The following is a 26,579-nucleotide window of genomic DNA, read 5'->3' on the forward strand; positions in this document are numbered from 1 at the left end:
TACTACCATCTAAGTCCCATTATGGCAGTTCATAATGCTTGCAACTAAGGCGCTGTAGGAACAGGCAACAGTAAGAAAAAGTGGAGTTAAGTTTAAAAATATATAAGCTTTAGGTTTATTGAAAATTAAATATTAGCAAAAGCAAGATTTTTAAAGAAATATTTTACAAAATGATTCACATACAAGACGGACACAAACTGAAAACTACAAAAGTACCTATTGGCAAGCAGAGTGCTAACCTTTGCATTGCAGTATAATATTGATATGAATAAGGCATGGAAGTCCTATTTGCACCAAATGCTTTCAGACCTTTTCAATAACTGGTAGGACTTTTGTACTAGAGTTTCAGTAGTTCCCAAACTCTCACATTAGAGTTCTGCAAGGGTATGGTAAGCCACAGCTGATTCATAGAGCTATGAGAAACAGTATGCAAATATATTTGCAAATTTGAGTCTAGGCAGTATGCACAAAAGTTTAGGAATCACTGGTGTATTCAACGCTTAGTACATTATAAGCCATCTTTGTTATTTTATTGTGTACTGGAGAAATTCTTTTATGTACTCCGATCAACATGCTGTTGTCATGTGTCCAACACCAGTTTCTCAATGCACAGCTATAGGCAACATGTTCACAGTTTTAATAGCTTTTTGAATGAAAGATCTTTGTTGTTCTTTAACATGGCTCTAAATTCATACAATCATTTTTATCATGAAGTATGCAAGAAAATATCTTGTGCCATTATTTAGAGTAAGACACTCACAAAACAGAAGTTTGCTACAGCAACATCCAATACTACATTTTAAATACTTGTGCAAATAGCAACAGGGTTGCATCTGAGGCAAGTTCTGATTAGCAAGATTTTGAATGCATCCTTAATATTGTAAACTTGGACTGAGCATTTAGATTCTATATTTTCCACTATTTTTAAGCTGTAAAGTGGAAATACTGAAATCTTAGGATGATACATTCTCACTTGTATATAGTGCAAATAAAGTAGAAATTTCCACATTGTTGCTGGATTGATTTTTCTGTGTGCAAATTTTAGTGGTATCCTTCACACTGAAGGTATCCATGTGATGAAGTATTCATACAGGAAAATAGGAAAAGCAGTTTTGATAAGTTCTCAAACCAGCGCTGAAAGTGCAAATGCTGCAAAAAACCCGACTGCAGTTACAGATAGAAAAGGGTAATGTTTCAGTAATGTCCAGGCAGTTAGTCATTTGGACTGATCTCTAGAGAAGTATGTCAGTATGTCTTGAATTTTTACCAGACGTTCTTTCAAAGATTTCATAGAGAGAACTGTAAGCTGATATCTAGGATCTACAGGAAGTACAGCCAGAAGCCACCAACACCAAGCAGGTCCATTAGCCATCTCCTTAAAACAAAGAACAAGAAGTGTTATATTTAGAATCTACCATAAAGATAATTTTGACACAGGCCTTAAAATACAGGTTTTCTACATGTAATGAATGCATCAGATTGCATTAAGATTGCCTCAATCTTCAATTTTTTAAATGTTTAGATGAAAACAGAAGTTCCTTAAAAGGAATCCAAATTCTCCCTAATACCTAGCCTATTGACAGCTTTCCAGCTGTATTCTAGACTTGGAGTTTTCAATATTGCCTTGGATGGCTGTGATAAGTAGAGCTTGCTTTGTTGTAATCATGTCAATGTACAGCAAGCTTCTCCCTGCCACTAGTTCACTCCCATTGAAAACAGAGTAAGAATAATACTATATATCAGATCTTCAAGTTGTGATGGCACAGATAAATAAAGCATAATAATAATAATAATAATAATAATCCGAAGAATCATTCAGGCAGCTCCACCCTTTTCCCACTTGTGACAATTCTATGCTGCAAAATAACCGTATTGATTGCTGCCATGCCAATAAGCACTCAAATAGCTGGGTGGAGCAGTTCCCGCAGTAGGTTATTTTCATGGTGACACCCCCCCCCCCCCCCCCCAGTTACTTGGCAGTGTGGAAAAGCCACCAGAATGACCAATTAAGGAGTTGGGCAACTGAGAGTAGCTGTTTATGCTCTGAGCCTCTGCTTCACCCACTGATGGTCACTACTCTTCCCACATGCTCAATGAGGATAAATGACCTGCTGGAGGTGGCTGTCATCTACTCTGGATGGAAGCTTCACAGCTGCTGCCACCCAACAAAGCCAGTCTTGGAAGACAAGGAGCCAATTAGATTGCCAGGCCTTGTATGCCCATGATAAAGATTGTTGATCCTTTACCACCTGCTGCTCTCTCCACCAGTGATGGAGAGAACAAGGAACAGTTTTCCTGAGGGCAGAGCTATCAGCAGCTGAAAGAAAATGTTCAGTGCTATCTGTACAACGGAAGTTACCCACTCTTGCTCAAAAGCCCCCTTTTAAAAGCCAGGATTCAGTGACCAAGACAATTCATCTGACACTGGGCACTTTGCACTTTTTCAGAAGTAAACCTTTCTTGGCAATAATTCTTTTTATAATTTATCATTGCTATTATCAAATCAGTTCTTGTACTAGTCGCATTACTGCTCTGTCACTAGCAACCCAGATCAGGTTGACTGTAATTGTACTACACAGCCGCTAGGTACCTGGATGTTTACTTCCCTCTCAGGCATTGGACCAAAGTGCTGAAGTATTTGACTACGGAATTTGTTTCTTAAACTTTGGAACCAGCTGCAAGCCTGGTTGTATACAATATCATGAAGCTCTCCAAGTTTCTTCATCTCACCTTCATCTTCAACCTATACATGGAGAAAGTGAAGAGAATTACATTACTTCATGGTATTATACACAAAGAGAGAATTCAAAAACATATTAACTTATGGTTTGTAAAATTAGGGAAAGCTGGCTGTAGCACTTACACTTCACTGTTTCCTTCACATACAGTCTTAAAAAAAAAAAGGGAACCGTGCAATGGATAGATGTTGTGTCAAGAAATATGTGGGCACAAAAAAGTGGAAAGGTTCAAGGCCATGTTTCATTCAACATTAAAGCCACAGTGTGAAGAATTGCCCAGTTGCTCTCTCTACAATGTTTCTTTCAATAAAAGTCTCCCTTCATTTAGAATTGTTCTCTTTTTCTGTCAATGGTAAGTAGCATGTTTTCTGTTTGTTGTTGTTGTTTGTTTGTTTTATTTATATACCGCTATTCCAAAGATCATAGCAGCGACTAGCAAATAAGCTAATTAGCAAGTAAGTTTCCTCCTGCTACTCACTTGGAAACAAAATGGCAAAACTAAAAACATGTACAGTATTATGCAGATTTGCAACTGAAATAAGTCACTTTTTTAGATTACACCCCCAGAATCTAATGGCCAAACTGCCTGTGGGATTATTGGTGCTGTGTTCCAAAAGGGATGTCCAAACTCTGGCCCTCCAGTTGTTTTGGACTTGGCTCCCAGAAGCCTCAGACATCTTGGCTAATGGTCTTGGAATCTGGGAACTGAAGTCCAAAACACTTGGAGGGCCAGAGTTTGGACATCACTGTTCTAGGCAAATTCGCTTCCCATGAACAGGGAGATGCCACAACCAAGATGCATTTTTTAAAAACACGCATCTCCTATTTTCTCCTTTTCAGAGAAAATTAAATCTCAGTACCTTTACATCTTCTAAATACTCGATGTCTGCAGTGCAGTAGCCATCTTTCATCCCTCTTCGAAGTACTTTGAATCTTTTTACTCCAACTGTATCTACAACAGATCGTCCATCTGGCAGATAGTCAAGATTTCTAATGTACAGCATGCAGCCATAATCTGCAAAGCTAAAAGAAAGGGCACTGTGTCAACCACTGTTTAAGATAACGTTTTTCTTAGTTTTTCTTTTATTGTGAAATAGAGACATACCCATTTTGGGGGTCACTAACGCACATCCCAAATTGTTTTGTCCCTGTTTCAATACTTCTTCGAATCATCAGACGATACCTTGGTTCAAACACATGAAGGGGACAAGGCACAGTTGGGTAGGCCATAGTGCAAACAAAGACTGGAACATTCTTGGTCAAACTGAAGATAAAATACATAAAATAAGATTATGGTGATACTCTGAAAGTTACATATTTCTACAAGGGTACAATAGTAACTCAAGAAGGAGGTCAGTCTTCACAGATATTCTTTCCTTACCATTAAAAAACTGTATTGTCTTCTTTAAAGTGAATGAATCATTAGCTCAGAAATTTCAACCCATGTATTACATCCAATTGTGTGTTTCTGGGCCATTGTTCACCACTATGCTGCCAGATGAACTAAAATACACCAATATTGTGTGCACACTCATTTTCATTATTAGTCTCTAACAGTAAGAAAGGATAACAAAATCCTACAGCATTTTAAATCAATAAAAATCTAATTCTATTATTGTGAAGTTGTGTAAATGAATGATTGCTGTTTACACTGACAGAAACATATCTCTTGTTTTTACCCTTGTTATCAATGTATTCAACAGCAAAGATGGATGACAAAAGTTATAAGCTGCATTTTGACTATATACAAAAGATTTGACTGTACTTCCAATTGTCTCCTGACTCATCAATAACTAACTGTCATGTGCCATATTCCTTTAAGAGAAAGAAATGAAAAATGTTCTCCAAAATATGAACTTATGCAATAGTTTGTGCAACAGTGTTTAGGCCAAAATAATACTGCTGAGGCAATAGCAGCAAACCTCTGCCTGTGGGTGAAAGTATGATTTACGTATGAATTAAGAAAAGTATGGAGTAGATAGGTGGTAAACCCTTTGTAACCTGAACTTCTTCACAATCACTCCTGTTCTGATATTTTCCTCAATCAGGCAAACAAATACCAGAAGCAAGCCTGGCTGGGAAAAAGATGAGTTAAGGGAACAGAGAAGCAAGATTACCAGCAGGGGGAGACTCAGTATCGGTTGCCATACCTTCTGTTTTTTAATATCATACCTGATCCATTTCTTTATATGCAAATCTAGCAAAGGTGTATTTAAAAAGGCAAATGTATGTTGTTGTCATGTATAGTTTGGGTTTGAAAACGAAGAAAAACAACACTGAAATGGCTCTCTCAAAACCTTTATCAAATCATCACAGTGATGCTGAGAAAAGTTACTGTACTCTGAGCTCTTTTAAAGAAGGCAAGGAAAAGACTGCTGGAAGAATAGCAGTCACAAGATTCAAATACTTCAGTATAACCTCACTTTATTTTCTACCTTGATAACAGTGCTGCTTTTTAGTAAATGAGATAGTGTACTAACATAACCTGACTTAGTAAACTGAGGAAGAACAATTTTATAAGTTGCGTAACGCCAAACCCCATTTTTAAAACTTTCCTTAGGATTTTTTTTTAAACTAGCAAAACCAAAATGGACACTGATAATTCAGCAGGCATATACTTTACTATTAGTTCTTGCACCAACAATGTGATGCTATATTTACTACTTGCCAGATACTAAAAACAAAGATGAAATTAACATTTTAAGCCATTATAAATCTACTACAAGAATTCAGGTGCTCAGAATTTTTTTTTAAAACTAGCAAAACCAAAATGGACATATAACTGTATATTAGTCTTTGGTTACTAAACTTGTGTGAAAAATAAGAAATACATATACACTAACAACAACAACAACAACAACAACAACAACAACAACAATAATAATAATAATAATAAAACTTGCCTTGCATGTTCAGATATTTCTTCATCATTAATTCTTTTTCTCTCAGATAATTCAGCAGGCATATACTTTACTATTAGTTCTTGCACCAAATGTGTAATGCTATATTTCCTACTTGCCAGATACTAAAAATAAAGATGAAATTAACATTTTAAGCCATTATAAATCTACCAGAAGAATTCAAGTCCTCAAAATTAATGTTTCATACCACTTCAGTATGATTTCAGAACATCAAGGGGGAAAAACACAAAGTGATCTAATAGGCTGAAGTTTCCCTTGGACACAAATATCAGTGTCTAGCATTATAAAAAAGAAACCTAAATCCACTAAACCTTTCAACAAATTTTTGCTAGATCCAGAAAATGAGTAAATCAAGGCAATCAAATTAAAAAGTTATGACTCCAGGTTCATGCCAATTGCCACCCACCCACTACCCCCATGTGACATGCTGGCTACAGCCTAAGCTCACAGTGTGCATTTGTGCTCTCTTCCTGCTTGCACACTTCAGCTACCCTATCCAGGACCAGGAATGACAAGGCTTTCCTGCTGCTTTTTTTTTTTTTTTTAAGAAACCTTTTCGTTTCTTGCAAAGTAGATAAGGCTGTTTCTGCAGGAAAGAAAAAGGCAATAACAACTTTCAAGAACAAAGAGAGACGTCATGCTTTTTGGCTGGTCACTGCTGGAAAGAGTCACTCTATAAGCATTTGAGGTGAGTGGCTACATGTCGTGATCAAACATAACTGATCCTGTGTTCATTACTGGGGAGGGGCCTCATGCATGCTACTGGCATCTGCTGGCCAAAGGATGGCATGCTCACACTTTCTCATTACTACCCCATCTTTTTATAGAAAGAAATCAAAGTCAAGGTACTTTATTAAGATCACATATAAATGACTATACTTTAATATCTTATTGAAAAGCATGGGCTAAATCCTGCTACTAGTCTCAACCAGAGTAGACCTGTTGATCAATTAGATTGATTTATTTTTGTTATCGAATGATCTTCCTTTTAAGCATATACATTTATAATAAATGACTTTAATATACTAAAAATCTGGTAGTTTCATCAAGTAGCCAAGCCTACTTTATTACATTTTAAATAACTAATCAGATTCTCTAGTTATTTATCTGAAAACTGTATCCATACATTCAGAAAATATCAGGTACTGTATCAAGATTGTTTGGTTATTTTTTTTCAAAATAAACTTTAACACAAAAAATTCTTTATCACAAAATTTTATTCAACACATTACCTCTTTTAAGCTTTCTTTACAGAGAGGGCACTGAGGAGCATAGTCTAAGCAACGTTCTAAACAATTCCTACAGAAAGTATGGCCACATGGTGTTGTCACAGGATGAAAGAAGAGCCTGAAACATAATTTCAAAAAGTTTCATGTTACAATCACTTTAGTGAATACAGTCAGCCCTTCTTATACACGGATTTTTTATACACGGATTTAAGCATACACGGATTTAAAATGTTCCAAAAAAGTATAAATTTACCTTGATGTTCCATTTTTTATAAGGGACACCATTTTGCTATGTCATTATATGTAATGGGACTTGAGCATACACGGATTTTGTTATACACGGGGGATCTTGGAACCAAACCCCAGCGTATAACAAGGGTCCACTGTAACACCATTCATTTTCTAATTAGAGGAAACTACAGGAGAAACAATCCTAGGGTGGAGCCACAATGCAGAATTAAAACACTTTGACACCATTTTAACTGTCATGACTCTATCCTGTGGATCCTGGGATCAGAGCTCTCTGACAGACCAGGACGAATACTACACCAAACTACAAATTTCAGGATTCCACTAGATAGAGTAATGACAATTAAAGTGGTGTCAAACATCTTTAATTCTGAAGTGTGGCTGTTCTCCTAGACACCTACAAGGTGTCTTGTATTAACTAATTTATTAACTAATTCTTATTTTATGCAGTGTTTTTTTCCTAGTGGAAACTTCAAACAAGTAATTTCCAGTAGAATATTAACCCAGTAGTTTCCAAGTCCCCTTCTGCTACCTTCATAAACTGGATCAAGATTATTTGTCTGCCCTGTATTTTCAGCCTCTCTAACACACCTATCTTTGACTAGTTTGTAAGCTTCTATGTAGAACCTATTTTTATTTTAATAATGTTGAGCACCTTGTTGTTACAGTATAAATGAAAATAATGCCGCTACTTAACAACTAAAATACAACAGTGTGAGCTTTTGTAAACAACAGATGTTTTATCAGCTATAAGAAGTGCTTGCAGAATTTTAAGTACATGTACATAGTACTCATAATAGGAAATTGAAGTGTAGCCAATGTTGGCAGAAGAAATGAAATGCAGGTATTAATGACAGTGTGAATGACTTTGGGGTGAAACAGACCACCCCAAAGGGTCAGCTTCAAGCCAGCCCTTCTGAAGGTGGCTTGGGGCCTCAGCAACGCATGCTGCAACCCAATCTGCCTTGAAACCACCCAAAAAAGGAGAAGTAAAGAGCCGCTCCTTTTTCAGGTGGCAAAAAGTCGGCTTTTATCACTTGCTGTGGTTGGAAGGTGCTCTAGCTGCATGCAGTGTGTAAACGCCACACCACCGGAGCATCCAGAAGCCGGCCCACATGCGGACAGTTGGGCAGATTGAAGTCAGCTTCTGGGTGCCTTGGGGGCATGCCTCATCTCTACGCCACAACCCCAAGCCAGCTGGAAGCTGGCTTTTTATGTCAGTGTGCTTCAGTCCTTTCTTAACAACACATTAATACAGCTACAACTTTGGATATTGCATTTATCGAAAGAGCAGAACACATGTCAAATGAATGGATTCCGGTAATAATGCAATAGCACGGAAAAAACGGCCTGAAAAGTGATCCATCAAAAAGCAGGGGATACCTGTACATTCATTTCACTACTTGCATCTGTGGAACAATAGAAATGTGCAGGCACCTTAACTGCATTAACATCATGTTCCTCATTACCATGGTAGGTGTGATTTTGCTAAGCCCTTCAACTTTGTATGACAGAGGTAGGAATCATATGGCCCTCATGAGGTTGTTGGACAGCAACTCCCAGCACTCCAGATCATTAGCTATGCCAGCTAAGGATGCTGGAACTCCTTCTGGAGAACTGCACAATTCACACTCCTGACACAGCACTGCTATGGATACTATCCGTACAACAAGACCTTTGCACAAATGGACTTACAAACATTATGCTTGTCCCTTGAACAGCATGGAACAATTTTCAGACAGAAGCAACCTTTAGTAGTTTTATGAGAGGGTTCTAACATAAAAGGCTACCATACCTTTTATGAAAGGATCCATACATAAAATGCTACCATAAAACAGTAAAAGACAATGATAAAAACAGACATAAGGTAAAAGAACCCTGCATTACCTCATACACAGTGAACACTCAAAGTCTGACACATCAACCAAGTCCTCTGGAATTGCTTCATAGCTGAATGAAAAGGCAGCATCCCTTTTAGTACTTTCTAAAAGACAAAAGAGAGTATTATAAAAACATAATATACCGAATGGATCAGAAAATCATAAGGATGAATGAATATTTACCCCCTTGTTTTTTATGCTTATTCCTGCCATCTTCACAAACAGTGAAATCTTGTTCTGAGAGAGACAACTTCCTTTTTAATAAAGCACCTTTCTCTTGGCTTGAAAGCAGAGGTTCAGAAGAAACCCTTTTTAATCCATCTTCTTTGGCCATTTTTCTAGTGGAGTTAAGAGAATGGGTAGACTGTGCACGGTGCAAACTTCCTCCAACAGTTTCTGATGTTACCTCTGGCACTTCTAAATCCTACCAGAAGACAATGAGAAAAAAAGGAGAAAGAACATGGAGTATAGTTTACAGAATTCCATATAATGAAGAAACAACAAATATTCCACCAGTGGCTTCACAGTGTCTCAATTAAGCCCTCCTTGTCAGTCTGCAACTGTCTTGGTACCAAAATAATATTCAGTGAAAAAGTATTGTATGGTCTACTCTTGTCATGTAGTGGTTTCAACCAGCATGGTATAGTGGTTTGATCGTTGAACTACAACTTTGCAGAACAGGGTTTGAATCCCCACTCAGCCATGGAAACCTACTGGGAGATCATGGGCAAATTGCATTCTCTCAGCTTCAGAGGAAAGCAAAGCAAACCCTTTCTGAACAGTCTTGCCAAGAACAAGCTGCAAGTCTGTGTGTCTCTCTCTCTCTCCCTCTCTCTCACACACACACCACCTGTTATGAAAGCAGGGCTCAAAACTAAGCTTCTGAACATTTCTCTCATTGTTTTCTTAGCTTGTTTTGCTAAATAACTCTTTCACCTGGATGTCTCATTTTCAGTTTGAGATAGCAAAGGCATACAGGTTCAGGTATGGCTTATTTTTGGGTATCACTCCAAAACTATTACTGTATTCTTTTTTTTAACAAAAGATGTTGATAGTTTTCATTAGTATGCATAAAATTTATGTCACATCTTATTTTACCCTCAATACATACAAGCAATTCTTAGGCCAATCACTAGTTTAAAACTATCACTGCTCAAATTGGGAAATTTTCAGTTCCCCAAAGACTCTTTTCCCAATGCAATGCAAAAAGTTGCACAATACTCTCTCCACATCCCAGTCAACCATGGAATTTTATTTTTAAATTTGTCACATCTAAATATGAGAAATAGAAGCAACATGAGCACAATGACACAACAGATCAAGCATGGGATAAATGGAAATATAAAACCAATCATTACTTACTGTCACTGAAGTCTGCTGTAAATTATCATAAGACTCTTCAGTTTCAGATTCAGAATCCTGTATGAACTGTTTATTTCGAACATGTGAAGAATTCAAAGTAGATTCCTTCAGACTCTTTTGCACATTTTCTGGTGACAATAAGTCAAACAGCATCTGTTAAATCAAAAAAATTAAGAAATTAGACCAAAAGGGACCAACATTTAGTTAAGTGCAGCCTTTTCAGTTTATCAAAGGTTTACTCAATACTTTTTATACATCAGCATTAGCTACTCTAGATGTAGTCAAAAATCAGCTCTAAGCACCAGTCTCTCATGCAATGAAAGAAGTCTCAGTTCCTGCCAAAGGTTATCCCCCCTAATCTTATTCTAGCCCTTTGCAAACTAGACAACACATTTATATTTGCAGTTCTTTTCAAAGCTGCATGCAAAGCTTCACAAGGCCAACAATGTTAAAGTCTATCCAATATTATTAGCCAGTCTTTCACTCTGAACACCCCAACATACCATACATTTCGCAATGTTTTCCTTTCACAGAAGGCAACAAATCTAACAATTTATCATTTGGCAGCCTCTTTACATAATTATCTTCTCACATTTAGTCCTCAATTCAACATCTCCTGAGCACTGCATAAAGATCTCCATGCAGATCTTACATTACGCTCACCCACATAACACCCCGCTCAACTTACTTTAAACAAACAAACAAAACAAACAGCTTCATTTATATACTGCTTCATACCGAACTTGCAGTGTCTAAGTGGTTTACAACTGTAAGCTAATTTCCCCCAACAATCTGGGTACTCATTTTAGTCACCTCCTCGGAAGGATGCAAGCCTGAGTCGAGCTTGAGCCCTTTTGCTGGTATTGAACTCGCAACCTTGTGGTTTTGAGTAAGTGGCTGCAGTACAGGCATTTAACCACTGCACCACCAGTTGATTCACACAGGCATTCCATACTTCGATGTGAGCAGGCAGAATAGAAGATATGGTTACCTCCCCCGCAGCCAGAGGCACAACATCAGTGCTGAGAACTGTGAGAATCTCAGGTTCATTCTGAAGCATGGAATGCCTGTATACAGTGACTTTGGGGCTCTAAAGTAAGTCATGAAAAGAGCTTTTGATGGCAATAATTAGCTTACTTGCTAATTAGCTTACTTGCTGTTCACCGCTATGATCTTTGGAATAGCAGTATATAAATAAAACAAATATTATTATTATTATTATTATTATTATTAATAATAATAATAATAACCCCCACAGCACCTAAAAACCAGATGTGCATGCATAAGGGATACATATATATGTGGATGGCACAAGTTGAATTCCAGGTTTAGTATTTTATAAAATATTAATCTGAAGTCATTTATTTGGATACAATCTGTTACTCTTATAAATCATGCCTGGTTAACCAGCTGATTTTTTTAAAATTTAAAGTTCAGATTTCAGATTCCTGAGAAATTAACTGTTACCCAAGTTTTGTTTTCTGTCTGAGTTTTGATAACAAGAAGTAAATAAACACAGAAAAGTACTGAAAAGAAAACAATTATTTGGATGTGACTGTGTAGTAAGTACCTTCTCCACTTCTAGCTTTGCTGGAAGAAATCCTTCATCAAGTGCTAAGCAGTGAAGAAACAGCTGTAAGGCATCATCTACAGACCCAGCATTATGGAGTATTTTTGCTCTTCTGTAATAGGCCTAAAAAAGAGGTACCATTTTATTAATCATAAGCTATATTATGATAATTATTTCATTGGTACCACATAAAAAGTATGATATTAAGCATGTTCAATGTAACATGCTTCTTGTAAGGATATTTAGGACAGCACTACTTGGCTGAGATTTTATCAGCTGCTTTGAAAAAAGCCTGTTAAATACAGTGCGCCCTTGCGATCTTTGCACAGGCATACTGTATATAGGAAATACTTCCAAAGTATGCTCCCAAGACTGAAATGCAATACTTGGGAGTAATGTTATTGGCTCAATCACAGCAGAAAATGTGTATTCTGAAGGAATTAAAGGGTCAGAAGAAAAAGGGAACACGCATACCATCATTACTACCTATAACATAAAACAGCAATAAACAGCATAGAGATATAATGAAATGAAAACATGCTCATCAGTTTGTTGTTTTAGAAACATCTGCTCTTACTTATTATGCCTATGGTGTTTTATTTAGGACTACTGGTGGAAAGCATCTATTTGCTTTAATTCAGTCAGGGTTCAGTGTAATAGCTCCTTCACAAAAAGAAAGGAAAGCCTGGTAGACTAATCCATTTAATTCTGTTGATTTGGCATTTTCACAACTTGTCCGTAACTCTGAAGCAAGCCAATTCAGTTTTAGAGTAAGAGTCTGCATATATTTATATGTGTCACTTAGAGTTTGATGGAAGTAGGTTTGCTAAAACAATTTTCCAACTGCTGCACAGTAGTGCTTGACAATGCAGAAAACACCTGAACAGATTTTTGCTAAGACCAAATTATGATGAACATGCTAAAAACTCCCATTCACTTTTGGAAACACTCTTTGCCACATTAAGAGGATAAATCTAGAAGCTATCTAGATTCAACTTCTGACATCTTTTTGTGTGTGCATATTTTACAAGACTAGTATAGCACGTATGTACATTTACCTCTGCCCAATTTGGCATTTTAGCAGTAACAGCATTCAGGTCATCTACGGCAGATTTAAGATCTTGGAGACCAGCATAGGATTCAGCTCTATAAACTTGTAACATCAAGTCATTAGGATCTAAAAGCAATCAAACAAACAAAAAATAAGCATGTAACTTTTATATATAAATTGTGTAACTTTATGTAGTCTAAGATACATCTGAAGCACAGACTTTATAGACATAACTATACAGATAGGTATGTACATGCACATACTTATTCATAGAGAAAGAAAGAATGCCTTGACCAGTGAAAAGAGTACAAAGACATGGTAACTAACACCAAAGTTAGTTAGCAAGATTGGTGAGCTACAGGCAGGTCTCAGTTATGAGGGGGGTACTGAAAAGTTCTTGGTTCAACCCGGTTCTCAAAATCTGAGCGAAATTTTGTCAATATAGCTTCAAAAAGTTCTCTTTTGTATTGTTTACAGGATCAGATCACTGACAGAACAAAAACTGTGGAATTTTCAAATGCTGAAGTCTGGGCCATCATGAAGTTCCTGTTCTTGCAGAAGAAAACTCAAAAGGTTGTCCATGAGAATAGGATGCAAACACTGAGAGACAAATGTTTGTCATTTGTTGCTGTTGCTGTTAACTGCCTACACATCTATCTCAACCCATGGCAACCCTGCTGATGAGACTTCTCTAAGACTCCTTGTCTTCCACTGCTCTGCCCAGATCTTGCAAACTCATACTTGTGATCTCTTTAATAGAGTCCATCCATCTAGTATGTGGCATGCCTCTTTCTACTTTCCTCCACCTTTCCAAGCACTATTGTTTTTTCCAGTGATCTGTGCCTTCTCATGTACACCAGCTAAAGTTTTGTCATCTTGGCTTCCAGGGAGATTTCTGGCTTGATCTGCTTTAGGACCCACGTTTGTCTTTTTGGCTGCCCACAGAATCTTCAGCACCCTTCTCCAGCACCACATCTCAAATGAATGGATTTTCTTCCTATCTTCTTTCTTAATTGTCCAGCTCTCACATCCATACATATGGTAATACGGAATACAATGGTTTGTATGATTCTACTTTTTGTGCTGAGTTGTATATCTTTTCACTTTAGAATCTTTTCTAGTTTTTTCGTAGCTGCCCTCCCCATTCTTAATCTTCTTCTGATTTGACTGGCTGCAGTCCCTGTTCCTATCAATGTCTGATCCCAGATATAAGAACTGTTTTACTATTTCTACTTCCTCATTTTCTAGTTTGAATACTTAACTGTAAAGTAGTGGTGTATCAACTTTTAGTGTGGAGATTTTGAGACTGAAGATACAAAGTCTGTCAGGCCTTCAACAGTGTCAACTCCTGAATTTGTTGAGCATTTTAATGACTTGGTTTTGGCAGATCAGCAAATCTCAGCAAAACAATTTCTGAGACACTAGACATATCTGGGGATGCACAGGGTTAATAATTCATGAGCAGTTGGCTATGCAGAAGCTGTTAGCCAAGCGGGAGCCAAAAATGTATGAATGCTGACCAGAAACAAAATCAAGTGGATATTTCCAAGTTGATTTTGCAGCATTTTGAGTGATCCAATGATCATTTTTTGGAACTACTCATAGCTACATCACTAGACTAGACAACAGTACCTGCAGTGGCAGCACTTGGGTTGACCATGGCCAAAGAAATTCAAGACTCAGAGGCCAGCAGGAAAGGTTATAGCCACATATATTTTTAAAAATTATTTTGGAATAAGGAAGGTATTTTGATTACTATCTTCAGGAGGCCCAGACTGTTAATGCAGAATACTACTCTGACTCAATGTGCCAAATAAAAGAGGCATTAAAGGAAAAACAGTGAGAGAAGCTACAGACAATGCACTTGCTCACAGGGCTGGCAAGTCAGTGGGTGTTTTGAAGAATCTGAGGACTGGATAGGGTGCATAGACTATCCACCCTACTCACCACATCTTGCCCCATCTGACTACTTCCTGTTCCAAACCTTAAAGAGAGACTGAAAGGAAGGAAATGTTCGAATGATTCATATGTGATTGCAGCAGTGGAGCAGAGCAGTGACCAGACATCAATTACCTTTTTTTTTTGGGGGGGGGGGGGGATGAGTTAAGTAAACTTGAGAAACAATGTGGAATAGCATGTAAAGGGCAGTCTACAGCTACCCTTTCCTGGCCAGATCGGGGCCGTGGCAACCTCATACCGTGGCCCCAATCCGTCCTTTTTGTGCCACGTACCGTTCCAGATGCCACGTACCGTTCCAGATGCCATAGCTGCAGCAGTGCGGCTGTATGGCATTGCTTCAGCGCTGTATCATCTGAATGCAGCACCAGAGGCGCGCTATGATGCAGCATGGCATCTGGAACGGTACGTGGCATCATGACACCCTGGGGCGGAGTCAGGGCATCCAGCATCAAGATAATGCAACCTGACTATGCCCACAGGCCAGCACAAAATACCGGTCTGTATAGGGACTAAGTTTCATGGCTCGGGTCATTTTCTTGGTCAGGATGAGAACTTTTCAGCACCCCAATATATTACCTTCATTTACAATATTTAAAGTTTCTGACTATGTTTCTCCAGAAACAGTTAAATAAATAATGGCCTGTTACAGACAGCCAAAATAAAGCTGCTTCGAGTCACAGTGGAGGTATGGCGTTTCAATGATGCATGCGTCCTAAGAGTCCAGAAGTTGCACCAAAGCCACGCTCCAAACGCCCAAGGACTGGAGCGTGGCTTTGGTGTGGCTCTGGACTCTTAGGACGCATGCATCAGTGAAACACCATAGCTCCACTGTGACGCGAAGCAGCTTTATTTGGCTGTCTGTAACAGGCCATTGTCTCAGCCACATGAATAGAATCATAGAATCATAGAATCGTAAGAGTTTGGAAGAGACCACTAGGGCCATCCAGTCCAACCCCCTGCCATGCAGGAAATCCAAATCAAAGCATCCCTGACAGATGGCCATCCAGCCTCTGTTTAAAGACCTCCAAGGAAGGAGACTCTATCACCTTCCGAGGAAGTGCATTCCACTGTCGAACAGCCCTTACTGTCAGGAAGTTCCCTAATGTGGAGGTGGAATCTCTTTTCCTGTAGCTTGCATCCATTGTTCCAGGTCCTGTTTCCTGGAGCAGCAGAAAACAAGCTGCTCCCTCTCAACATGACATCCTTTCAAATATTTAAACAGGGCTATCATATCCCTCTAAACCTTCTTTTCTCCAGGCTAAACATCCCCAGCTCCCTAAGTCGTTCTTCATAGGGCATGGTTTTCCAGACCTTTCACCATTTTTGTCGCCCTCCTTTTGGACACCTCCAGTTTCTCAATGTCCTTTCTGAATTGTGGGCCCAGAACTGGACACAATATTCCAGGTGGGGCCTGACCAGAGCAGAATACAGTGGCATATTTCTCTTGATCTAGACACTATACTTCTATTGATGCAGCCTAAAATAGCATTGGCCTTTTTAGCTGCCGCATCACACTGTTACTCATGTTCAACCTGTAGTCTACTTGGACTCCTAGATCCTTCACACGTAGTCTCATCAGTTCACCCATCCTATATCTGTGCATTTTATTTTCCGCCCTAAGTGCAATACCTTACATTTCTCCGTGTTGAATTTCATTTTGTTAGCTTTGGCCCAGCTTTCTAGTCTATTCAGGTCATTTTGAATCTTGATCCTGTCCTCTGGGGTATTAGCTATTCCCCCTAATTTGGTGTCATCTGCAAATTTGATAAGTATGCTCCCAATTCTGTCATCCAGGTCATTGATAAAGATAGCTTCTCTAAGTGTGCCTGTGCAGTTAATGAGGTGTGAGAGTGAAGGTGAGCTGGTGTTCTGGCATGAGAAAAGCTGACTGGACTGGACTTCTAGATTAGAGGAGCAGGGAAAGGGAGAAAGACAGTACAGTCAGCCCTCCATTCCACAGATCTTTATCCAGGGATTCAAGAATCCACAGATATATATATATATATATATTATATGCGCAATATCTGATTTGCCATTTATATAAGGGAGACCTTTACTACACTTTGTACATAATGGGACTTGAGCATCCACAGATTTTGATATCCATGGGGGCAGGGAGTGTCGTGAAATCAAACTCCAGCAGATACCAAGGGCCTATTTACAGTCTGGTATTGCCAGAAGGAAAGATTCCTTTGCTTGCTGAGAGGAGGGAACAGTTTCTTCACCTGCTTAAGCGAGGGATGCTGTGATGAGAAGAGAACACTTAGCAATGTCAAAAGGGGTAACTCTGCTAAGCCTGCTATAGAAAAAAAATATAAGAAAGAGAGAGAGAAGAGAAAAAGAAAGAAAGAAAAGACAAGACAAAGAACCTTGTGGATCTTAAAGCACTGAATTGGAAGAGAGATATCAGTGGGGGTTTGGTGCATTTTTGGATGTTTCAGTGCAACTAGTTACTGTATAGGAAGATGTACTGCCGCTCCTATTGACCTGCTGTACATGCTGCAGAAGGCACAGAAAGAGATGTGTTGCCTGTCTCTCTCCTGATGTACCTTCCCAACGGAAAGTCTAATGGAGAAGGCACACAGAATAATATAGTTCTATTTCTGTGTGCTCTGCTGTAAAGGAACTATTGTCTAATAGTAAGTCAACTCATCCCAGCCAAGCCCCCTTGCAACCAGCAGCTGCTGCCTCTGCACATATCTATTGACTGGAAAAGATAAGCTCTGATGTTTTAATGCTTAAAACCAGGGTAGGCAACCTGCGGCCCGCAGGCCGAATGCGGTCCGGCAAGGCCTTGGGACCGGCCCCAGCCGGTCTGCCGCCGATTGCCACCGGGGCCTTTGGCGTCTCGCGCGAGGGGCAGGTGGGGCATTGTCTATAGAAGCCTCAGAAACATGCATTTACTTAACATTTTCTTTAAAAAATCAGCAATTTTTTTTCGCATGTCCTCATTTATTTAAAAATGCCCTCCTTTGAACATTTGTCCTACATTTGTCCGCATTTATTTATTTATTTAATTTTTTAAATTATTTAATTATTTTATTTTTTGGCTTCGGCCCCCCAGTTTTCTGAGGGACAGCAACCCGGCCCCCGGCTCAAAAGGGTTGCCTACCCCTGCTTAAACTGATGGCGGATTCAGTAATATTGCTAACTTTATAGCCAGTTCAACTCTGTTGGAACACAACCCCCTGGTCTGCAGTATCTTTATTGAACTAGCTCCCCATGGATTTCAGTCTCAATTTACCTCACAAGTCCAGGAAGGCATTCCCAATGTAAGTGAGATGTCTGGTTGCATTTCAAGGCTGCTTTAATATTTCATAAGGGCACCATAAAGAAAGGGAAACATGCTAAAGAAATAACTGAATGGTGGGGTGTATTTCCTTATACAAATGAGAGGAAAATTTTCAACCTGGTCTAAACCTCAAAGAAAACTTTTAGAATCTAAAATTTAGATCATCCACAATACAGACCTAGACTGTGCATGTGGTCTTAAATCTTCCCTAACAGAAAGGTTTCAAAACAAAAACACTTGCCAATTCCTTTCCTACACAGCTTCTGAAATTATCTGGACACCTCGACTATAGCATAAATTCATTTTTTTTAAAAGCGAAGAACACACAACTATTTCCAGTTTATTCACATTTCAGTGCTTTATTCTGTAGCATTTGCTACAACAGGAGGTTATGTTAAAATGCAAGGACAGATTACTGACAAAGGGGGTCACAAAAGTGCCAATGCAGCCACCGCCCCTTTTTGTGCTCCCCATACAGAATAATAGAATCAATAGAGCTGGAAGAGTCTCCAAAGGCCATCCAGTCCAGCCCTGTTGCAAGAAAGACACAACCAACGATTGCCATCCAGCCTCAGTTTATGTTTGGGGAAAGCAACTAAAAACACCTTCAGTGCATTTTGCCACCAAAATTCAACAGCAAACCACTAATTCAATGGACTTCTTCAAATTACCTTCTCCAGTTACCAGTCAACAGAAACTTGCTTCTGCAAGAATTTCAATGTTTCTAGACTTCCCCTCCTACCTATAGATTAGGCAGCATTTAATTTGCTAATCTGCTGCCGCTAGCTATACAACTGTTTGTGGTACATAGGAAGTTGATTTGAAGCCCACAATTCCCCAAGTTTATTGAAATTAAAAATTTATTAAAGAGTAATTTTAAGTTAATTCATTTTAAGGTAATCATTAGAGAATATATTTAATTATAAAATTATTTATTTTATAAAATAAAATAAAATAATTATAATAAATATATCTATATGAATAACCTAAATGGCAAGAATTCATATAATACAATTTGATGATTAAAATAAACTAACTTTTAAAGTAAGAATTAATTTTAGTGAGTTTGGGATATTTTACTAATACTATAGTATGTGAAAATAAGTTTATAGCCATTAAAATGTATTTTACATATTACCTGATTTTATATCTGTTTAAAAAATCTACTAAGGTCCACCTACTCCCCTCAGGTCACTCTCAGCTTCACAGATGTGCCTACTCCTATACTAGCTAGTACGTACTGCCCACTTTCATTTTAATATGACGTGACATTTCAAATTTTAATCCACGAAAAAAGTAGAAAAATAACCACAAGATGTCAGATGCTGACTGACATGATTCAGGTTTCAAATAAGTTAGACAGATTTTCTAATTTGAATATGCAGCTTTGGACATCAGGTTATGAAACAAGATAAACGGCTCCCAGTTTCCTCTTTTTTATAGTGCAGTTAAGAAGGAGGGAAAAAAGCTTTCTTCCTCTTACCTCACTAATCAAAGAAACAGAACTTAGAAGCAGTTGAGCTTGTTCCAAACCTGATGTGCATAGCTGCAAAAAAACCCATGAAAGGTTTGCCTAGGTTTGCCCTAAGTCAGAAATGAATTAGAAGCAAACAACAACAACAACTGTCTGGAATTTAATATTTATCGGATAGACAGTTCTTTTCTATTCACTCACATCAAAATTTGAGGGAATGGCAATGCCTCTAAAACAGGGTGTGCACAATTTAATTCTTCTGATGCACCTGGACTGCAATCCAGTTTGGCCTCATCAGCATTGCAAATAGTGAAGGATGCTGGGAGCTAGTGTGGAGGACCACACTTGTCCAGCCTTGTTCCAAGAAAAATGTACTTTTAAAGTGGCATAGCAACACCGTATTTCTCCCATGACCTGTGCCTGACACATGGTGCTTTCCACAGCCTTGCACACTAACCTTTAAAGGGATCAACTCAAATTGGAGAAGTCAACATTCCCATGATTACAAGGCCCATTAAAAAATTAATGAGTTGAATACCAAATAACATTCCATGCAAAAGTCAAATCTCATTTTCCCATTCCCAATGGGGCCAAATCAGGTATCGTACAAAGCTAAAAGATCAAACAAATATGATGTCCGGCATATCTCTGCAAATGTACATAATGTGTGTGGTAGTCCCTAGGACTTCTTAATAGACAACAGAATTGTGTGTACATAGTTTGGGCAAGATGCTACAAACCAAGGTTGACTGCTTTAAACCAAATGACCGTTAAAAACCCACTCCTAGTTTTTTTTTTAAAAAGGCTGACTATTATTACTGTTTATATTATTATCTCTGGAACAACAATGATGAATTAAACATTTTAACTTTAATAGTTTATTGGCAATTGCCTCACTGATAAACCAGTATCCAGCGTTACTTGCTCCTTGTAATCACTTATTTTTTATGTGCAAGAGATGCCATCAGAAACAAATCCGTCAACTAACATAACTCAACCGCACAACTTGCTTTAAAAGAAACATTTAATAACAATTACCATTAACTATTGGCCACAAACCTGAAAGCTACTGGCCACAATATCTGAACTAGATTTTGCTACTTAGTTTTCTGATTTACTCCTTTATTGCTGTACCAACCGGTCAATAAATCCCCAAAACTTTATTGAAAGATGAATCAAAGCCAATAACTTGGATTGTTAGGTGTCAGAAAACTTGAAGTATGGTTGATCAAGTTTTCTAACACATAGAATAATGTTTCATGGTATTACTATAACAGCATGACTTTGTTTTTCCATTAAAGTAATGCAAAACAAACCAATCACCCCAGGTTAAATTAAAAAAACAAACAAACAACCTAGGGTTTTTTCCAACACCGGCTACAAACCAGATGTATTTTCAACTCTGTGGGCCCAAACAGACAAGCCAAAATAAACTGCTTGAGTCACTTTGGAAGTATGCTGTTAAATGAGGCATGTGTCCTAAGAGGCCATAAGTCATGCCAAAGCCATGGCTCCAGTGTTAAGGACCAAAGCGCAGCTTCTGGCCTCTAGGATGCACACATCATTTAAATAGGATACCACAAGTGACCCAAAGCAGCATTAGTTTGGCTTGTCTGTTTGGGGCCTTGTGTTAAGTTTAAGAGATCAACATTACTAGCCTAGAATTCAAAGATATAGCCATGTTAGTCTGTAGAATCAGTACACAGAGAGATCATGTAGCAGCTAAGTGAAAGAAAGAAGTTGGCAGCATGAGCTTTCGTAGACTTCAATCTACTTCTTCAGATGCATTATTAGCCCTCTCCCAGCTTGGTATCTTCCAGATGTACAGTAATGCAGCATGAAGGCTGGGAGCTGCAATCTTACTCATCTGAAGGACACCAGATGTTTTGGGAGGGGGCAACTAGTGTAACTTAAACACCAATTGATGCTGGTAGCTAAGCATCAGAAAAAATGGGCCCTCCTGAATCCTTATGAGCATCTGATGGTACATACTATGACTCTAACGGCTACAAAGAAAAGACCAAAAGCAATGAAAACAAGTCCAACAAAAATCCATTCTAAGACCTCCTGGCTGTTTATAGCTCCATTACACTTAGTGTCCAAAACTCCACTCAAGCTGCTTCTGCTGACCAAGTCATATGACGGGAAGATTACAGACTGAATCTGAGATCATAAACATGGCACAACTGATCACTGTGCTGAACTCTGGGTTTTAGCCACTGGGCTATGCGACGGAGGGCAAGAATCCCAGAACAGGCCTTGGAATCCTTCTTCTTTTATTGGACACTGACTGCATAAGACATACATATCTCTCTACGTCAAAGAAGTTTCCTTTTCACAGCAAAAATACTGCAATGTGTTTCCAGTAAGTATTCTTCCCTAAGTACAGAATATGCCATGAGATTCAGGACAACTGGTGATCTAATGCTTTACAGACAGTATGTATTAGGAAGATTCAGCTTTATAGTTCTTAGAAAACACTACTTGAGCATTCAGTGATAAGCCTCCCCCATGGAGATAACAGCTATTCTTTAAAACAACAACAACAACTTGCTTTCAAGTTTGAAACTAGACTGACTAATGGCTTAATTGTTTACAACCATGCATTTTGTTCAATCTAAACAGTAAAATGTCAGAAGCACAGGTGCAAGATAAAAATATTACAATGAGGGGAACAAGAACACAAAGCAAAACATGATGTGAACAGCTCAGGACCTAAACTGCACAAGAAGAGCCACAGTGGCTTAGCAGCCAAGGCCCACATCCTTAGAAGAGACTGAAGAGGAGATGTACGTAAATACCCACGCACTCTTTCACAGCTATAGTTACTCAATAGTGAGCATACTATAAAGTGCTCACTAAGTATCAGACTAATCTTTTCCCTTGAACTGGCTGTACCCCACATTATTCCCAGCAATGTGTTCTGAAGGGCCATACACACCCATCTCTGATGTCACTGGCATTATACAACCTTTTCCACTTCCACGCCTCCATCTGCTTATGCAACTAGCCCCAGCCTCTTGGGAATTGTCTCAGTAACACTGGAGGAGACAGAAAATAAGCCTCTCTCTTAAAGGAGATAGATGTCCCATGTGCGACTACTAGTCCTGACTCACATTACCCCAAAAAGCTGCCACAGCAAAGTCCCGACCCTTACTTGCCGACCCACCCCCCAAAATCGCCACCAGACTTTAATGTCTCATTTCAGAAGCAAAGAGCACTTTTCATTATTTTTTTACTGTATTTTTATGTTCATTCAGAAGGTAGATTCTGAAATGTAAAAACTGCTTTGTTAGACAAATGACAACATTTCAGCACTTGAGCCTTAAGAGCGATGTAGGCTAATCCTCTGGAATGCATTTAACAAAGGCTCCTTCCTGTTTGTAGGGTTGCTGCACATTCTCATTTCTTTGGAACAGGAACCATTTACAGATAAGAGGAACGCGCATCTATCCATCTCCTCATAAAACCAAGGAAACTGACTGTCATGGAGCGCACTGATTCTCCACCTCACCTGCCACAAAGGCTTTATATTAAGCTATGTGTAACCACCACCAAGGGCCCTTCAGTCACCCAGAACCCCCACTGAACCTTCAGGATGCTTGTTTCAAGGAAACTCTGAAAAGAGGGGGAAAGAACACGCAACATGGCTTCATGCTTCCAGTTCTTGCATGTCGGAGGGGAACACTTCCACTTGAAAGGGACCCAAAGCCTCCAAGACAATGTGCTCAGAGAGAGAGAGAGCAGATAGAGAGATAGATCCCTTTCCTTCAGGAGGGCTGCCCTTCAGCCTCGATGGAGCATCTTGCTCTGGTGGGAGGGTCCCTCAACCCAGCTGTCCTCGAGGGACACAACAAATGCGTGGACTCTCTTCACACGATTCGCTCGGGTCCACTCTCTCAGCCTCAGAGGAAAACCTCCTACACTTACATTAGATACCTCTTTATTGACTAAGCCTCCAGACCATTTCAAATAGAAAATAAGATAAAAAAGAACCATGCCTAGTTAAAACAAACATAAAATATCTCTTGTGATTTTGGGCAACAGTCCACCTGAGGCCCTTCTCTGCTTCTTGCTCCCCAACAGGAGCTGCTTTCACTGCAAACAAGGCAGCCCTTAAGAGTTACAAAACGCTCTGCTGGCTCTCTTCTACATTGAAGAGAACCAGGGCGGCGTAGTGCGTCTGAGCATCGGACTGTGACTCTGGAGAGCCATGAAAACCCACTGGGTGACACTCTCTCGGCCTCAGAGGAAGGCCACGGCAAAACTTAGCCAATAGGGACTCAGCGCTTTGACTCTTTGTCTGGCTCTTTGCTATAGAATTCTGGGGCCCACAACAAACTCCAACTCCCAGAATTCCATTCAAAGCGGTGCCAAACCGGGTTCCTTCTCCAGTGTGGATGCAGCCTGGGCCTCTTACCCTCGCGGAGGGCCCTCCGTGCGGCTTCCAGGGCCTGCCGGGGCTGCCCTTGCCCGAGCAGCTCCCCGAGGCGCCTCCACCTCCGCGCCCTCTCGCACTCCGCAGGGAACCACTTCTCCGCCAGGTGGCCCAGGACCACGGTGACCGAGGCCGAGGAGGAGGAAGGGGCGCCCAAAGCCTCCCCGCAGCGGCGGCACCGGGCTCGGAGCTCCTCTCGGAGGCAGCGCCGGCAGTAGCTATGCCCGCACGGCCCCGTCACCGGCTCGCCCAGGAAGCCCCGGCAGCCCGGGCAGCGGAAGAGCGGCCCCTCCTCGTCTTCCTCCAGGGCTGGCGGCGAGGGTTCCTCTTCGCCCTCCTTCTGCTGCCGGAGCCGGTAGTGGAGGACGAGGCAGTCCGCCAGAGTGCTGAGGAGGCGGCGGCGGGAGCTGGGAGGAGGTCCGAGGCGCAGCGCCGCCGAGTACGCCTCCAGCGCTTCTTTCAGGTGGTTGCCCAGCGCCAAGAGCTCCCCGCGCCGAAGGAGACGCTCCTGCTCAGACTGGAGGTGGTTATTGTTACTGTTACAGCCAGGCTCCGGGGCAGCCGCCGCCGACGGAGACGCCATGCTCCCCTTCTCCTCAGTCTCGAGAAACGACTGAGGAAGAGGAGGAGGAAGGGGGCGTGGCCTCCACAACCGTCTCTTTCTCTCTCTGTTTATTCTTTTTCTTGTCTTCAGCCGCCGCCGGAGCTCTTGACCCCAATGCGCATGCGCAGTTCTGTCAGTGGCAACTTCTTCCCTCAGATGTTGAATAAGCGAACGAGAACGCGCGGGGAGTGGGCGGGGCAACAGTTGGGGAAAGCCCCGCCCACTCTCTCTCCTCCGACGTTGGATAAGCGAACGGGCGCGCGCAAGGGAGTAGGTAGGCGGGGCGGCGGTTGGGGAAAGCTCCGCCCACTCCTCCCTCATATTCTAATCTCTCTCTCTTTATCCTTGCTCGCCCCCCTCCACTCTCGGCGCGCGAGAGAGAGACAACAACGCCACAGGCTTACATAAAAACGACGCGTCAAGCCCAGCCTCACTTCCCATTGGCTGAGCGGGAGCGCGAGGACGGGAAAGGGGGCGTGGCGGGGGAATTATAAAACAAGGCCACGTGCTCGCGACTCTACTCTCTCTCCTCTCAACTGTGAGGAGGAGGATGAAGAGACGGTTGGAATTCAAACTGAGCCAGGCTCTTCAAAAGCTTGGGACAGAGTCCAGCCTTCTTCTTCTTCCTCCTCCTCCTCCTCCTGCTGAGCTGACTGCCCATTTGTTTGCAAGCCAAGAAAAGTGTTTTTTCTCTTTTTCCCCCCTAAATATTTTTTATTCAAGTTTCACCCTGTATAACACCAATGTGACATTCTCCAACGCCACAGAATAATAAAACAATAATAAACTTTTATTTACATCTTGCCATCTCTGTCAATGACAATCGAACAAGTTAAAAAATTACATGCGGAATCCCATGTCCCACCCTCCTTCCCCTATAACGCATATCTTAATTAGGAATTAATTTCTTAGTTAATTAGTTTCTTAATTAGACATTAGTTAATTAGAAATGTCTAATTAATAATTTTTAAGCCGCTCTGATAGCCTTTGGGCTGAAGAGCGGGTATGAATATTATATTATTATATAATTAATATTACACCTATAAATAAATGAAACCGCACAAAACATTTATTATTATTATTATTATTATTTATATTCCACCTTTTCTTGAGGGAATGAAGGCGGATTACAACACAAAATATAACAATAAAATACCACAAGAAGAAAAATTCACAATTATAAATAATCCCATATCCCAAACCTCCCCCATCATAAAATAATAGTCAAAGAGCAATAAAATAGAGATTAAACAACATGATAAATTAAAGATTTCAAACACAGCTTTTCTAAAATGAAAGGTAGATTTGAGTCAAGACAAATATCTTTTTCCCCAGTACTTTCCCACCTCTTGCCTGAAGTCCCTTCTCCTAACAAACTCTACAGTACTTTTAATTATTACTATAATTAACTGAATTGTATACAAAATCAAAAAGAATAGAAAATAAAGTACCAACCTAGTACTTATATACTTCTACCGATTATCATGTAATCCACCGACACTACTGCCTTGAACTGTAATACTGCTTCTCAATTTATATTGACTTTAAATAAGAAATCAGCTTATAGTTGCTTTAAATAAGGTATCGTCTCTTCCCATTCTTTTTTCAAAAACCTGATCAACCATGCTTTGATGGTTTCTAAGATTGCTAATATTCTCAAAATGGATTGAAGCCTCCAGGATGAGATTAATTGCATCCAAGAAAATTGCAGATATAATTTCAGTGAATCTTTTTTTTGATAATCATGGAGAAATCTTGGCGATGAGGAGTAGTCCTAGAAGAGGAACAAGTAAGACTTGATCAACTACTGAC

At 39.9% G+C, this 26,579-nt stretch overlaps 1 protein-coding gene across 3 annotated transcripts; it reads right to left on the reverse strand.

Moving 5' to 3' along the window:
* Positions 1 to 91: 91 nt before the first annotated feature.
* On the reverse strand, positions 92 to 25,050 carry LONRF1 (LON peptidase N-terminal domain and ring finger 1). 3 transcript variants are annotated; one of them, XM_042469324.1, is made up of 12 exons: positions 24,146 to 25,043; positions 13,008 to 13,126; positions 11,950 to 12,072; positions 10,380 to 10,532; positions 9,288 to 9,441; positions 9,025 to 9,121; positions 6,892 to 7,006; positions 5,642 to 5,763; positions 3,844 to 4,002; positions 3,599 to 3,761; positions 2,591 to 2,743; positions 92 to 1,375 (listed from the first exon to the last, which is right to left on the reverse strand). In XM_042469324.1, the coding sequence occupies exons 1-12, from the start codon at positions 24,744 to 24,746 to the stop codon at positions 1,217 to 1,219; spliced, it is 2,118 nt and encodes a 705-aa protein (XP_042325258.1). In that variant the 5' UTR covers positions 24,747 to 25,043; the 3' UTR covers positions 92 to 1,216. The 3 variants fall into 3 exon arrangements, with proteins under 3 accessions (XP_042325258.1, XP_042325257.1, XP_042325259.1); XM_042469323.1 differs by having other exon boundaries at positions 9,201 to 9,441; positions 24,146 to 25,037; XM_042469325.1 differs by having other exon boundaries at positions 1,232 to 1,375; positions 2,731 to 2,743; positions 9,201 to 9,441; positions 24,146 to 25,050.
* Between the last annotated feature and the right edge of the window lie 1,529 nt (positions 25,051 to 26,579).

The sequence above is a fragment of the Sceloporus undulatus genome, chromosome 5 (assembly GCF_019175285.1).
Source record: "Sceloporus undulatus isolate JIND9_A2432 ecotype Alabama chromosome 5, SceUnd_v1.1, whole genome shotgun sequence".
Lineage (NCBI taxonomy): Eukaryota > Metazoa > Chordata > Lepidosauria > Squamata > Phrynosomatidae > Sceloporus > Sceloporus undulatus.

Bases quoted from the DNA above. Each gene is read 5' to 3' on its own strand.
- LONRF1 (XM_042469323.1), bottom strand. From the start codon at position 24,746: ATGGCGTCTCCGTCGGCGGCGGCTGCCCCGGAGCCTGGCTGTAACAGT. The intron at 7,007-9,024 runs GTAATGCAGGGT...ATTATGTTTCAG, and splicing joins GAGTGTTCACTGTGTATGAG to GCTCTTCTTTCATCCTGTGA. The intron at 1,376-2,590 runs GTACCTAGCGGC...CTTTGTTTTAAG, and splicing joins AGAGGGAAGTAAACATCCAG to GAGATGGCTAATGGACCTGC.